Source organism: Argiope bruennichi, chromosome 2, assembly GCF_947563725.1.
Source record: "Argiope bruennichi chromosome 2, qqArgBrue1.1, whole genome shotgun sequence".
In the NCBI taxonomy this organism is placed as follows: domain Eukaryota; kingdom Metazoa; phylum Arthropoda; class Arachnida; order Araneae; family Araneidae; genus Argiope; species Argiope bruennichi.
In genome coordinates this window covers 119,466,414-119,480,639 of record NC_079152.1, presented here as the reverse complement: position 1 = coordinate 119,480,639, position 14,226 = coordinate 119,466,414, and the positions used below count along the sequence as shown (strand labels likewise).

General features: G+C 29.3%; 1 protein-coding gene across 2 annotated transcripts in view; it reads right to left on the bottom strand.

Annotated features, from left to right (window-relative positions):
- LOC129960315 (cyclic nucleotide-gated cation channel alpha-3-like) overlaps positions 1–14,226 on the bottom strand; it is a 121,304-nt gene that overhangs the window by 10,909 nt on the left and 96,169 nt on the right. For both annotated transcript variants that reach the window (XM_056073672.1, XM_056073682.1), the window contains exons 15-18: positions 12,769–12,865; positions 11,467–11,575; positions 7,680–7,717; positions 781–890 (exon numbers count right to left, since the gene is read on the bottom strand). In XM_056073672.1, coding sequence (XP_055929647.1) covers positions 781–890; positions 7,680–7,717; positions 11,467–11,575; positions 12,769–12,865 — 354 coding nt within the window. The remainder of the gene's footprint in view (positions 1–780; positions 891–7,679; positions 7,718–11,466; positions 11,576–12,768; positions 12,866–14,226) is intronic.

The window sequence follows — 14,226 nt, the reverse complement described above, 5'->3', positions numbered from 1 at the left end:
AAGAAAAAAAACCAATAAAATAATTGCACGTAAACCCCACAAATATAAGCCAGACAATGCTTTTACCCCCGTTGTATCTCAGTTTGCTCTGAACAGGCGATGACACCTTGGTGTGCAAAATAAAAAGATGCTTTTAATAATTTTGCTTGCTTATTAACTTACTAAAAAGGAAAAAAATATTATTTGCTACAGTTTAAAAATACTTTGTATGAGTTTTAAAGTCGAATTTTATTGGTCAAAATATTCAAACGATTAATTCCACAGATGGCATCGAAGGCATTAAATTTTATGCAACCAATGTCAATTTCGATTGGGTAGCAATTTATTCTTTAACTATTCATTGTATTTTACACAGTTAATAAAGAGAAATTTTAAAAATCCGATTTCGTGTCAACAGACTATAAATAGCTTTCCTGTTCAATTCAATCTTAAGCCACCTTTTAATTTTGTACACCAGTGTATTTTGATATGAAATTCACCGGTTCTACACCAAACACCAATTAAACACCCTCGTTCATGCAATCTACACCTGTTTAAATATATTTGTCTGTCACTGCTAATGTTTCAGCTCAAAGCTGGGCTCGCAGGCTGCAAAAACAACGAATCTCTGAATTTCTGTGTCGGTACTAAATTAAAATAACATTCACATTTAAAATATTAACATTCAAATTCATTATGTGATTATAATAATTTTAAACTGATTTTTTAATTGAAATTAACGTATAATTGACGTCTGTATAAAATGGATTCTTCGAAACAAACACAGATGCCTTGCAATACCTATTTTGTACTCCGTCCAAGCGTAGAAGACTGATTTCGCCGAAGTAATTTCCTTCGCTCAAAACGGCCACGACCATTGGCTTTGACGTTCCTGGATTGTTTACGATAACCTGAACAATCGAGAAAAAAACGGAAAAAAAAATTGTTTAAAGAAGTATGGCATTTATACACTTTACGTCAATTATTGTATTTATTATTTGTTCTTATACTGTTCTTAAAATAATGCATTTTTCGCAACTAACTTTATTTTAAAAATATTCTTAGAAGGATATCAAGAAAGAATTGGTATAAAGGTTGCCCAAATGGAAAGTGGACAAGTTGCTTGGACAGGATACCTTTATTGAAAATCAAAAGACGCCATGGGTGTTGTATCACAGGTCCCATCGGTTAGTTAGCAGGTATGTGCTGTAGAAAGATGGTGGTTGATTCTTGTAGAAATCCTGCATAGTTTCCTTCACTTTGTCGTCCGAATGGCAACGTGTTCCTTGTAATGCTCTCTTAAATGGCCCAAAGATGTGGAAGCCACAGGGTGACAAATCTGGAATGTACGACGAGTATTCCAACACTTAGCAACGGAATTTTTTTAAAGGTCGTCTGGGTTTCACGGGAGACGTGTGGGCGAGCATTGTCACGGAGAAGAATCGCTTTCTGTGTGAGGAGGTCTGCCGTTTGCTTTTGATTGCTTTTAGTTTCCAAAGAGTACTGCAGTAATGTGTTGAATTGTGGGTGCTCCCTTGGAGCAGGAAATCAACCAAGAGTGGTCCACAGCAATCCAAGAATCATAAACCGTATTACCGAGCGTTATTCAGATCTGGACGCATCCATATATAGCAATATATGTCTGGACTTCACTTCTGATCAGTTTCCTCTACCACAAACAGTTTTCACTGTTGAACGCCGTATGCAATGCACACTTCCAACCGTCCCTTATATCTCTGTTCGGTGGCGATACTATAGTTGCAATCATTCTGACGCACTCGCAAGTGTCCATTTTTCATTTTGGCAACCCTTATATTATTCAAATTTAAAATGAGTTATGAATTTGATTCATTTCCTAGACTGAGTTGATACTGATTTTTAAGAGGTTTTCAATGGTGAATTTTTTCCTTCTAATTATTACGGTCTTGCAGATATCGTGTTCCCATCCGCCAAATGTGTCCGAATTTTCCTTGACAGTTCTCCAGGAAAGCAATCTTCTCATATATATAGGAACCTAAGTCAAACATCTGCTTCAAAAGACATAGATCACGCGAATATCGGCGAAGGTATCACATTTCCGTTTTAACCCGAATAGTAGATTTGCCTAAATAAGCCAAAACAAGTAAATTGGAATTGATATGGATGAATGCTGTTTTTACGAAGCTAAACTGTGAAATTTGGCGATAATTTTCTCAGTAAGATAAAAATTGCGACTTCTAAATTTTCAAGCACATTTATTAATAAAAAATTGCCAATTATTCTTTTATACATAGCGGAATTTTGAGAAAATTTGATCTAAAATTCAAGGCTAAGAAAAAAATAAATCCTCTTAAAGTATTTTAACCCTTTCTAGAGCCGTGGGAAGTATGCTTCCCATCAAATTCAACAATCTTTGAATGAAGTTATGTAGGTGAACAGATGCTTCAGTTCCTTATCTCACATAAAATGAGAGTTTAACCAAATTAATTAATTAATCAAATTAAATTTATTTAATAATCAAAATATATCACTTTTTTAAGCCACATTGAATCCTAAAAATACTTTAATACACAAAGACTAGAAAAAAAATGGCCTTTTTAAGGGTTTAATGAACAGGGAGTAAAGTCAATGTATGTTTCTAGAATTTGTAACAATAAATTCATTGAAATAAATTTATAACTACAACATTTCTATAGTGAGAGAAGGCAATTTCAAAGAATATTTCCAATACAATACGGAATTATTTTTTCAGCTAACTGACTCGATAGTCTAAAGAACAGCTTTAAAGAATACATTAGTAATGTTTTACTATTGCTAAAAGAATGACGCTTGAAGGTAAGCAAACAGCTTAAGATTCATACTAATCTACCCAAATTTCAAAAACTTCTTCAGTATTTTAGTTATAAAAATCAATCGTTTATTTTAACATCTCACCCGTAGCAATAATTTTAGTCTTTAAGTGGTTGTATGAATCTCAACGATATAACGTGTATTCTTTTGACATAATAAGTTAGGTTTTTTAACTTTTCTTTATAACTAATAATAATTATCCGAATGAGAATGTATATCAGTAATCAGTTAAAAAAATTAAATTATAATGCGTTAAAAAAGTCAAATAGATGTGAAAAGTAATAATAACAGCCAAAAATAATATTCCTCTATATTGCCATTATTGGAGGTTTAAGGTGCACGTACACACTTGAAGATATTTTTTTTAAATTTTAACTTTAAAAATCCAGTTTTTTCACAGAAGGTTGTTAATATATGTTTAAACTCATTTCAGTGAGAAAAAACCATATTACACTAATTATTAATTAATTAAATAATATTTAATGAGCAAATTAGCCTATTTTTTGAAACATGATATCTTAAATTCTAATGTGTACAGACACACAATTCTAGTTGGAAATTATGCCTAATATTAATCGTCATGTTGTCTGCCTCAAACAAGTTATAAAAATGTATAGTTTTTTTAAACAATTTTTTCATCAACGATGAATAGAAAAAGCGAGATTTTTTCTGTAATTTTACCTTTTAAACAGCTTTAAAAATTTATTTCTATAAATATAACTTTGATTGAGGCACAAAACATCCGCTATTTCATACAGATAATTTTGATATATAAATAACAGTATTTGGTTCATTTCTTGTTGCGTTATGATTGTTTGAATGAAGTAACATAGTGGGAAAATAGCATTCTTCATAAAAGGAGTTTTAAAAACACCTTAACTAGAGTTTTTAATGAAACTACCTTAAGAAAAATAATTATAACTTGAGACATATTTCGAATATTGACAACATCTTGGTATCGTTTGAAAGCTAAGGGATCTGAGAACTTTATTAAGCAATTAAAAAAATATTCGATATTTTGAACGATTTTCGAAGTTTCAAGTGTGTACATACACCTTAATAAAATCAAAGGAAGCAAAACGACTTTGTGAGAAATAAATGGAATTTTGTATGCTCATATGGTGCAACATCATATTGAAAGGAAACTAAAATGGGCAATGATGAATAATCATACAAACAAAAAATATTTTTTTAAAGCAAGGAGTCATATTCCTAAATTTCAATTACATTTTTATAATAGCTATCGCAGATTTAATATATAAATCGCAGAGCTGTAACATTTTCTTTAAAGATTAAAAAACAAATTTTTTGGAGAAAAAAAAACTTATTAATGGAGACAAAATTAACAATCTTAACCAAACTTTTAAAAGAACATATTGCAGAGAAAATGCTTTCATTTCTCTTTAACAAATTGAAAAAAAATTTACATTTAAAATCTTGTTATCAGAAGATAAATCTTCTCCAATATATGAAACTCGGCAGAATTCACAAGATATCATCAAAATTGCTCATTTTATATTACAAAAAAAAAAAGATTTTACTTTCATGCAATAGAAATTTAGCATAAAAATATTAAAATATTTATACTATCAGAGTAACTGACAGTATATTCCGTATGCTATCAGTTTTTTACCCATAAAAGAAATAAAGTAGAAACAAAATATTAATATAAAATAGCCTGCATCTCAGATAATAAACTTTTTTTTTTGCGCTTTTCATGCAAGTAGTGACTAAAATAAAATTTTCGTTTCCTCTTTACAGAATTCAAAACATTTTGTTAAAATACGGCATTAATATTATAATGAAAGGGAACTCGTATAACGAAATACAATATTGTTGAAAAGATGGATGTTGAAACGAAGTGTTAGCACAATACAATATTAAAAAAAAAAAACTGTTTTTCATTCATTGGTTTCTTTGGAACAAAAGTATTCATTTTTTCCCCTTCCTTCACTTTTTATATACTATATTGTAAGCTACACGACGCCATTAAAAATCGTCCAGCAAAACTTTCTCTATCATTTTATGATTGCATTCGAGTATACATTTAAAAAGAATTCCATTTGCCTTAAAAAAATGAATTAAAAAAAAAACGCACAGACGAACTTTCTTTAAAGAAAGCATGGACGAAGAAGACATAAGCACGCTTGCCTGAGCGCATGTTTGTATTTAGTGGACAGATGTTGCCATTAAATGGTAAAAAATGTACCGTGAATTATGTTCTTTGGTTTATGTAAACAGATGGTAGTCTTTTTATATGCTCAGGTCGTGCGCTAACAGAAATACAGTAGCTAATCAAGTCTTTATTGTTTCAGACACCCCGATCGTACGTCTTATCTTTGCTCGAAGTCGTGTGTAAAAAAGATTGTCTTGAGCATTCGGCATTTTCTTTTGTCTTTAAAAAAATGACTTAAATAATATCTCACATAAAAAAAACCCTTATAAATCTGAAACTAATTACCATTTTGTGGGTCCTATATTCTAATATTAGTATTTTTTTTCCTACAAATGTTTCGAAATAGATATTTTAGATTTTGTTCCCTTTTATGTAGTTGCGTCTTTTTGAGATTCTTTGTCAAAGTTATTGTTCTTTTATTTTCAAATTTTTAAAGAATTTTTTATTTACTTTTAAGTATTTCGTAGTAAAAAATAAATTCAGGCACCAAAATTAAGCAGTTTAATGAAAAAAAATTAGAGAAGCCGTGCTTAATATGAGCTTGATTATTTAATTTACAAATAAATCCTTTAGAATCGATGTAAAAAACGATTCTAATGGAAAAAGATTTTCTACTTATTTTACTTTATCTTAATTTAGTAGCTTACATTTGGCTTTCAATTTCTCGTAAAACTGAAAATCCATGAACTTTTGTTCTTATCGTTGGCAATTCTGTTTTTTTTTTTTTTTTTTTTTTTTTTTTTTTTTTTTTTTAAATTATACGCAAACAATTTCCGTGGTAACAACTATATTTTATATATTAATAAATAAATGTTTTTCTATATTTATGAGCAAAAGGATCAAATATCTATTCATCACTTCATTTATAAAATATACAAATGATCACAAGAGTAACATATACACTAAGAGAATAAACATTCCAATGCATTTTTTTCAGGATTTTTTTAAAAAATTTATCCACAAATTTTTGTTTTTGAAAATAAATTGCTTTCGAATAAAAACTGATTATGTTACTTAAATAAGTACATCATATAATATTGTCAGAAACGGAAAATTCTTTCCAATTTGGGGAAGAGTAACACTTTTTGTGTTTCAATAAATCTTGTACAATCAATGTTTACAGACGCAGCTCGTGTTTCTCGCATTTCCATTTCAAGCATACATATTGCCATGTTTTCTTAATAAATGTTTAATAAAAGTCAATATGCCTGTGTATGTATATATTTGAATTTATGTATTTTCAGGATGTCTTCCTAACAACTGATCCAAATTCAACCAAATGTTGCACATTTATTTCATAAACCATGAAAATAATGTTGCTGTCATTTTTTAAAACATGAAAATTAATTCAATAATCAGAAAATTAGAAATTACTCAAAATTTTGACTTTTTCCCATAATAACTACAATCTAATGTTTATAAACCATTTTAAAAATTCAAAATTTTACCATTTCAAAGGTATCAGTTTCATTTCTGCACAATATTTCTTTCTTTCAGCTGTTATTAATTTCTTAAAAAGTTAAAGCAATAAATTTGATATTAACTTTGAACTACTTTGTCACTATATTTTTGGAAGTTCCGTTTTATTTTAATACATATCTTTTATCAAGATTTTCATTTGTTTCAAAGTAGTGATTTAACAATTCCTAAAAGTACACATAAATCTATTCCTTCAAATTTAGGCAAGAAAAGTAAAATCCTTGAAAGCAAATGAAACACATGTTTGATGACAGCAAACATGTGTCAAATGGGCTTCAGGTTATGAGATTTTAACCATTTTTTTTCACAGGAACACTTTCATCTTGAAATTCAAATATATACCTCTTCAATGATACCAATTACCTTTTTACACATTTTTTCAGTTGCTATTAAGTCTTGAGAAAATATAACGTTGATAATTTTGAAATAGAAAATTTATAATTATTCCTTTGCTGGGCAACGTTTAGATTTTGAACTACTCTATTATTATTATTTTTTACAGCTCTTTTATTTTAATTGATGTGTCTCGAAAAGAGTTTTGTATATTGTAATATTTTATAAAAAAGTAGTTTCACTAAAAATATTATACATAAAAGGATTTTAATCTGGAGAAAACGCTTTAAGCATTAATTAATCATATATAGAAGCATTGCAATCATTAAAAAAATCTTTCCAAACATTAAAAAAAACTAAATCGAAATGTTCATTAATTTTGACATTTAGATTCGAACATTTTAAACCCGAGTAAAAAAAAATGGATTGATGTTTTTTCATTTGTGAAAATGATAAAGGTAAAATGCTGGATAGATGAAATTTGTTATGTGCTCTTTGTATCAAATAGTAGAATTGCATCAATTTTTGTATGCATCTTTCATCATGAAGACTGTCTGTTTTTTCTCTTGTGTATTTAAACATGATTATTAAAAAAATAGCCAATAAGCATTTTGTCTTTATGCCAAAACCTATACAGCAGTATTTATCTGATGTATCAGATCAATCAAAGGAAAGAGGTTCATTTTTAAATAGTATATTTACTTTCTTCAATATGCTATAAAGGTTATGCAAGTATGATGCTCCAAGTTAGAATACTCGCTATTTTCCGAGTTATCTCATTTTTTCATAAATAAATTTTTACTCTTTTACTTTGAACTTTACAATAAAGAAATTTATTACCATTTGCTTTTTTAGAAGTTCTGGAAAAGAAAATTTCACTTACCTCAACCTTCCCATGATTTATTATAAACATTTCTCGACCTGTAAATAAGATAAAAAAAATGAATACATGAGAATTCGACATTAAGTATTATATAAATATGCATTAAAATTTTATACGGATAAAATATCTAGTTATGCAACACACACTGGTAAGATTTCACGCCCACGCTCATTTTTCTATTTTAGAATACTAATTGAGTGAATACGTTTTTAAAAAATTACTCCTTTATATTTTGGCACTAAATAAATTGCATCTCGAAAAAATAATCATTCGAATGAAACAACGACAAATAAGGTAAGGCAGGGTACTAGTATAGGGGGTATCAGGACATATATATATATTTTAAATATAGATAAAGGAAATTTCGAAATCTTGAATTCTTAAAAATGGATTTGTTTTCCCGCAAAAATTTAGGTCACCAAAAAAAGTTTTTACAAGAAAAGTTAATACAAGCAAAATAAATAAATAAATAAAAAATTACTGCTTACAATGTGAGCCAGCAATCAACTAAAACTATTCTGGTAAAAAAAAGTTTTTTTTTTTTTTTTTTTTTTTTTTTTTTTTTGCAATTACATTAAAAATACTTGCATTACTTTAAGTATTGCCCTATACAGATTTAATTTCACTTTTTACTTAATATGAAACAATTTATAAAAGTGTTTTTATTGCTTAAAGCTGAACAGAAGAAATTGAGAACTGGTGTTTAAGGAATTGTATGTAAAAAAGACCCAGCTGTCCCATACAGCATCGTGTTAGCGTAAGTTAGGACCGCGGTGGTCTAGTGGTAAGGTTTCGTCTTCGGAACCGAAGGGTTCCAGATTCAAGACCCGGTTCCACCGAAGAACCCTCGTGTAACCGGTTCTGGTGAAGATTATATCCATCGGGGCAAAATTTTCCCCTACAGTGTGGAGTGGAAGTTTGGAGAGGGGATGCCAATTCATGTGTCGTCGTCATCATCTGACAGCAAATCAAATTTATCAGGTCCTTTTAAAATAGCCCTAGTAATGCTTTAAAACGGGACGTTGATATAACTAAATTAAACTTAACTATTAACTAATTTCCAGCTATCAATTCTTTTCATGGTTGATGAACTAATAATGCAGGGGTGGGCAGTATAAGAATTTTCCCCCATTACAAAAAATTATTGCAAAGGAACCGTTGAATATAATAAATACTGTTAAAATCTTACGATGGAATATTCATTCTCTTATTATTATTATAATTTTAGTTCAACAGAAATAAGGATTTTGCATTAGATTGTTCGATCAAAATGACGTCAGCGAAAAGAAAAGTGCAATGTATTTTTTTTTTTGGTTCCATGAATTCAAATTGGCCATTGCTGTTTCAGTGTCAAGTTTGAAGTTACATAAATGATAAAATGTTAGCAACACCAGTTGAATAAATGGATACACTCAAGTTATGTCCATGTGCTATGTACAATGTGACAGCCGAAATATTGGGTGATACTTGGTGAGAACTGGAACGGCTTTATAATATTCTTTGAGCTACCAATGGTGCTCACATTGATATTTATTGACATAAGTGATTTTATTAAAAACTTTATAAATATATCGAAACTACCGTATGCCAAATTATAATAGATTTTATTTAACAATAATATTTTTAATTAGAGAAAGTATTTGTCACCATCTATATTTAAGAACTATTCAACAAAGAAAAGAAAGACAAGAGCATGGGAAATCGGAAAAAGATTTAAGAAGCAAAAGACGGTTCAAGATAATCTTGGAAAAAAAAACAAAAAAAAAAAAAAAACAATATTAATACTTTTGTTTTTAAAAAAAATTCCATGAAAATCAATTCGAATGATGTTCCAACAAGACGAAGAGAATCAAGGAATAAAATTCAAAGCATTCTCATTCTCTTATTCTAGTTCTATGAATGTTAAGAGATTCAGCATTCCTGATAAAAGGGATTTTAAGCATGTCAAAAGTATGAGAATCTTTTTTTTTGTCAAGTAAATTACAATAGCATAAAATAATTATGTATTCTTTCCATAGAAAGGTTAGAAAAATCTTGAGAATTTTATAGAAAATGTGAACGATAAAGCCTGTTATCAATTAATTGGTAAGAAATGAAACTTTGAAGCAATATTATAATGATTTTGAAATTTTTAAGATTATTTGATACGATACGAAGTTTCTGAGTTACGAATGATAAGAAGCTTCTTATACGATACGAAGTTTTGTAAAAGATACTGATGCGAAGTTTCTTATTTATCTTTATTATTATCTAGATTTACATTTTTAAGTCATTTATTTTGATTTGATGAGTTAAGTTTTCCTATTATTTTTCAAGAATAACTCGTTTAAAATAAGTTCTCGGCTTTGTTGGTGTTCGAAAATCAGCTGTTTCTTCATGTTTTATCTCTGTTTTTGAGCATTGAATTTAATTTTTATTTTAAAAAAGATTAATAAACATACAAAACAATATATTTCCCAGAGATTTCTGGATATAGCTTCATATACATTAATTTCAGGGTCAATAGTAAATACAATTTCTGATTGAAATTATAATCAACACTTACATGTGTATTCACGTACACAGTAAATGAAAAAAAGTACTATGTAAAATTAAATAATTGCCTCAATACAAATTAGTTAAGAATAACTGAGAGAGTTTTAATTTGCCGTTGAAGGAGAGACGAGTGTGTTAAGAAAATTCTCCCTATAACTAAAATGGAAATGTTATCAATTTTGTTCTAGATATAATACAAGCTCATAAATAACATTAAAGAACAAAAACACTACAAGTGTTAAAAATTTAGTTTTTATTTTTATCGATAAATTTTAGAGGAGATGTTGGCTATCACTACATATTTGTAAATTATTTTTTACATTTAAATTAGAGGCATGTTTTAAGAAAATTTACAAAACATTTTAAAGAAAATGGATTCTGATCATTTTGATATATCAAAATAAGGCTCAGCTCCCGTATACGGCCTCCGCCAAATTGGCGAGAAATTTGGCTATAAACGTTAATTTCTGGCTGCCGTCATCGGCATATGTACTCTTCTTTATGGTAACCTTAAACCTTAGAACATACTCAGTATTTTTATGTGTTTTTTTAAAGAGCAGCTCACGTATACAGCTATTAACTTTTATAAACTATGCTTTTAAAATGAAAAAAATATGAATGTATTCATGAGAACATATTCAGCTAAAATTAAGAAATCATTTTAAAAAATCGGAGCAAAAAATAATTTCGTCATCATCATTTAATATTAATTTTGAGCATTTCATTATACTTAAAAGCAAGTGAGCATTTCATCATGCTTCATTTTACTTATAATTTAACAAATCGTTTCATTTGGATTTTTATCATAAATATTTCAATTGAAATATTTATTATAAAGATCCATTGAATTGAGAACCCCCACAATTTACTCTCGTGTATTTTGTCAGTCCTAGGATTAAGCCTAACATGGCTTCAAAAATTAGAGTCAATAATCACAACATTTATCATAATTATTTAAAAAGGGGGGGGGGGCAGCGCCACCCCCTGACATATAGTCTAGTGTATTTTGTCAGTCTTAGAAATAAGCCTAACGTGGCTTCAAAACTTCCGGGTAAGAATCACGACATCCTAAACAAACATGCATTATTGACGACTTCTTGGCGAAAAAAAATGGCGCCAATAGGCCGTATACGGGAGCTGCTCCGAAATTGGTTCTGAAAATTTGTAACCACTTATTCGAATTATAGAGTATATTAAGAAACTGGTTCATGATTATATATATATATATGTTTCAATTAAGTGAATATTTTACCTGTCTCTCCAACTCTGCAAACATAGTCTCCTGGCGAAAATACTTGAGATCTCAGTTTTAAAACAAGTTCGCAAAGAAAGCCGGTCTCGCATTGCTCGAAAATTTTCACCTGTAGCAAACATAAAGAAATTCTTTTTTTAACATGAGCATGTATTGATATAGAAAGTTTTATAAAATTCTTTCAGATACAAAACAATTCACTGTAACTATACCTATGAAACAGAAGGTGCCTTGCGTTTTGATGAAAGTAATATGAGAAATATATCATCAACTGTATCGAAAAGTATATAGCGATAAAAATATACAAATGCTATGCTTGTAGCATAAGAAAATGTTAATATTCGCTTAAAAAGTTTAGAAACTTTGAAGGACTTCATAAACTACATGTTCTACATAATTGAAATGAAAAACCAATGATAGCCTTATTGTTAGAAAGAATCAAATGCATAACATGTAAAAAATATTTTGCAATAATTTTCTTGTTTAATTAATTCTAATTGGCGTTAATGAATCGTTTGCTACAGATAACAAAACAATATCTGACAAAATAAATTGAATTTCGCACATAAATTTATTCTAGAACATTTGCTAACAATTCCAGCAATTATTATAAAAATGCCAGATATATAAATTTACAAGCTTTTTTGACAAGAAGAAGGAACATTTTTAGGTACCTTAAATAACTAATGTTAACTTAGGAAAGCTCCAATTACTTACTTTTAATAATAAATAAAATTTAAATGTAGAATTTTTATTATTTTATTCTGAATTTCTTACATATATTTCAGATTTTCCCATTTTTTTTATGAAGAAATAAATACTTTATCGTGCAAAGGTTAATTATTTTGAAAAGTGTATGGATTATTTGGTCTGCAGATAAATATCACATTGAATCTTAGCAAGAATATTTATTTAAATAAAAACATTGAGATACAGAGTGGATAACCTCACAAGTTGCTCTCAACTGAGTTAGCTATCATATTTCATAAAAAGCCAAAAAATGAATTTTTTTGAAAATTACTGATATCTAAAACAGGTAGTTAAAATTACTTTTATCCACTCTAAATTTGAAACAAAACAAAGGGTTTATGGTGAATAGCTTATAAGCCAGTTAACAACTACACTACCCGAGCAATTGCTTTTGTATCGTGGTTATGTTACTAGACGGCGAACCACAAGGTCCCAGGTTCTATCCTCGCGTAACCAATCCGCCACAGGTTTTTCAATTTTTATATGATGTTAACGAAAAAGGTAGGATTAATCCCTCTGATTGTCAACACTTCATTTTTACTTCAGACCTACTTTTTTTAAACTGTCGAGATGGACATGGACTGCCACTTCTGCCCGAAGCCTCTCTGGCAGCATATTTAAAAGCCGAGACTCATCAGTTGCTTTGGTCCTGAAAAAAAGGAAGAATGATGAAAAATGTAGCATATATTCAGAAAGATATTTCTTTAAGGAATTATTTAAAAATTCAGAATTCTCGTTTCAGAAATAAAACCGAAACATGAATTCCTTTTTAGAAATATATCACCATATGCGAAATATTCAGCATGTTTCAAAATAACTCGGAAAAATTTTAAAGGCTTATTGAGTATATTAAATGATTGCTAAAGAGAAATTACAGGAAATAAAGATGAAAGATAAGATAAATTGTTATGGAAAAGTGCTTCTTAGAGCACTGTGGAAAGATGCTTCTATAGAGCATTTTTAATATAATGTTACATTCAAAAAGATCTGGAATTTTTTAAAAATATTTAACAAATGATAATGCATTATGCCATTTCTCTCTAAAAAAATGAAGAGATTCATGTGATCTACTAGCCAAAACTAGTTTCCTGTAGCTCAAATTCATGCAACGCATGCGCGAAGATGATGATTATGTGCATTCAAAATTTCCTGTAGCGGTGAAGACCAAGACGTGGATGCTCGTACTCATAATATGCCAGCTCACAAATTCATCTATTTTTATTATTAGTAGATATTATTGCGTTTCTTTATTTTCGCTGGGCCACACATTTCTGAGAAATTACTATTCATTGTGGATTCAAATTATAACGGCTACCACATAAAGTTTTCAAGAACTTTGGTAGTCTGAAAAACGCTTTTTTGGGATAAAAATTGAATTTGAGATATATTCGGCCGAAATAATCCAATTAAGAAACTGAAAACTTCAATATCAATCCATCAAATATCATTTTAGAAGAATTGTATAGAAGCGAATACAGTAAACTGAGTTGAATATCATTTGAGTCCAGCGGTGTAGCGAAGATAAATGACGTTCAGGACACGATATTTTTATTATTCATCAGCAGCAGCTTTGCATGTACAAAAAACGAGTGATGCTTAGTAATTTTTTCGTATTTCCTTCATTCTTTTCTTTAAAAAAATGGCATCTACATACTGATGTTTTGTCTCCTTGGCGTTCTTTAGGTCTCTAAGGATAGCGCTGAGGTCACCCATACCTCTGCTGCACTCCCGTTAACTAAGCCACTGCCTGAGTCTCATCATTTACATCCGTAAGTTGTAAGTGAGATTCTTACTTGGATAGTGTACGAGAAAATCAATGAGAATAATACTTATCGATACGCATTTAACTAAAATATTAAAGTCCAAGTGATTGCAAAGGTGTAATTCTAATTGACGAGTCTTTGATATAATTATCATTCAACTGCTTAGTAAGAGGGTATCATTAATTTTAGGGCTGTCATATTTTTCTGATTTGCCTAAGAGACCTATTAATGACTTGGGATGCTGAGA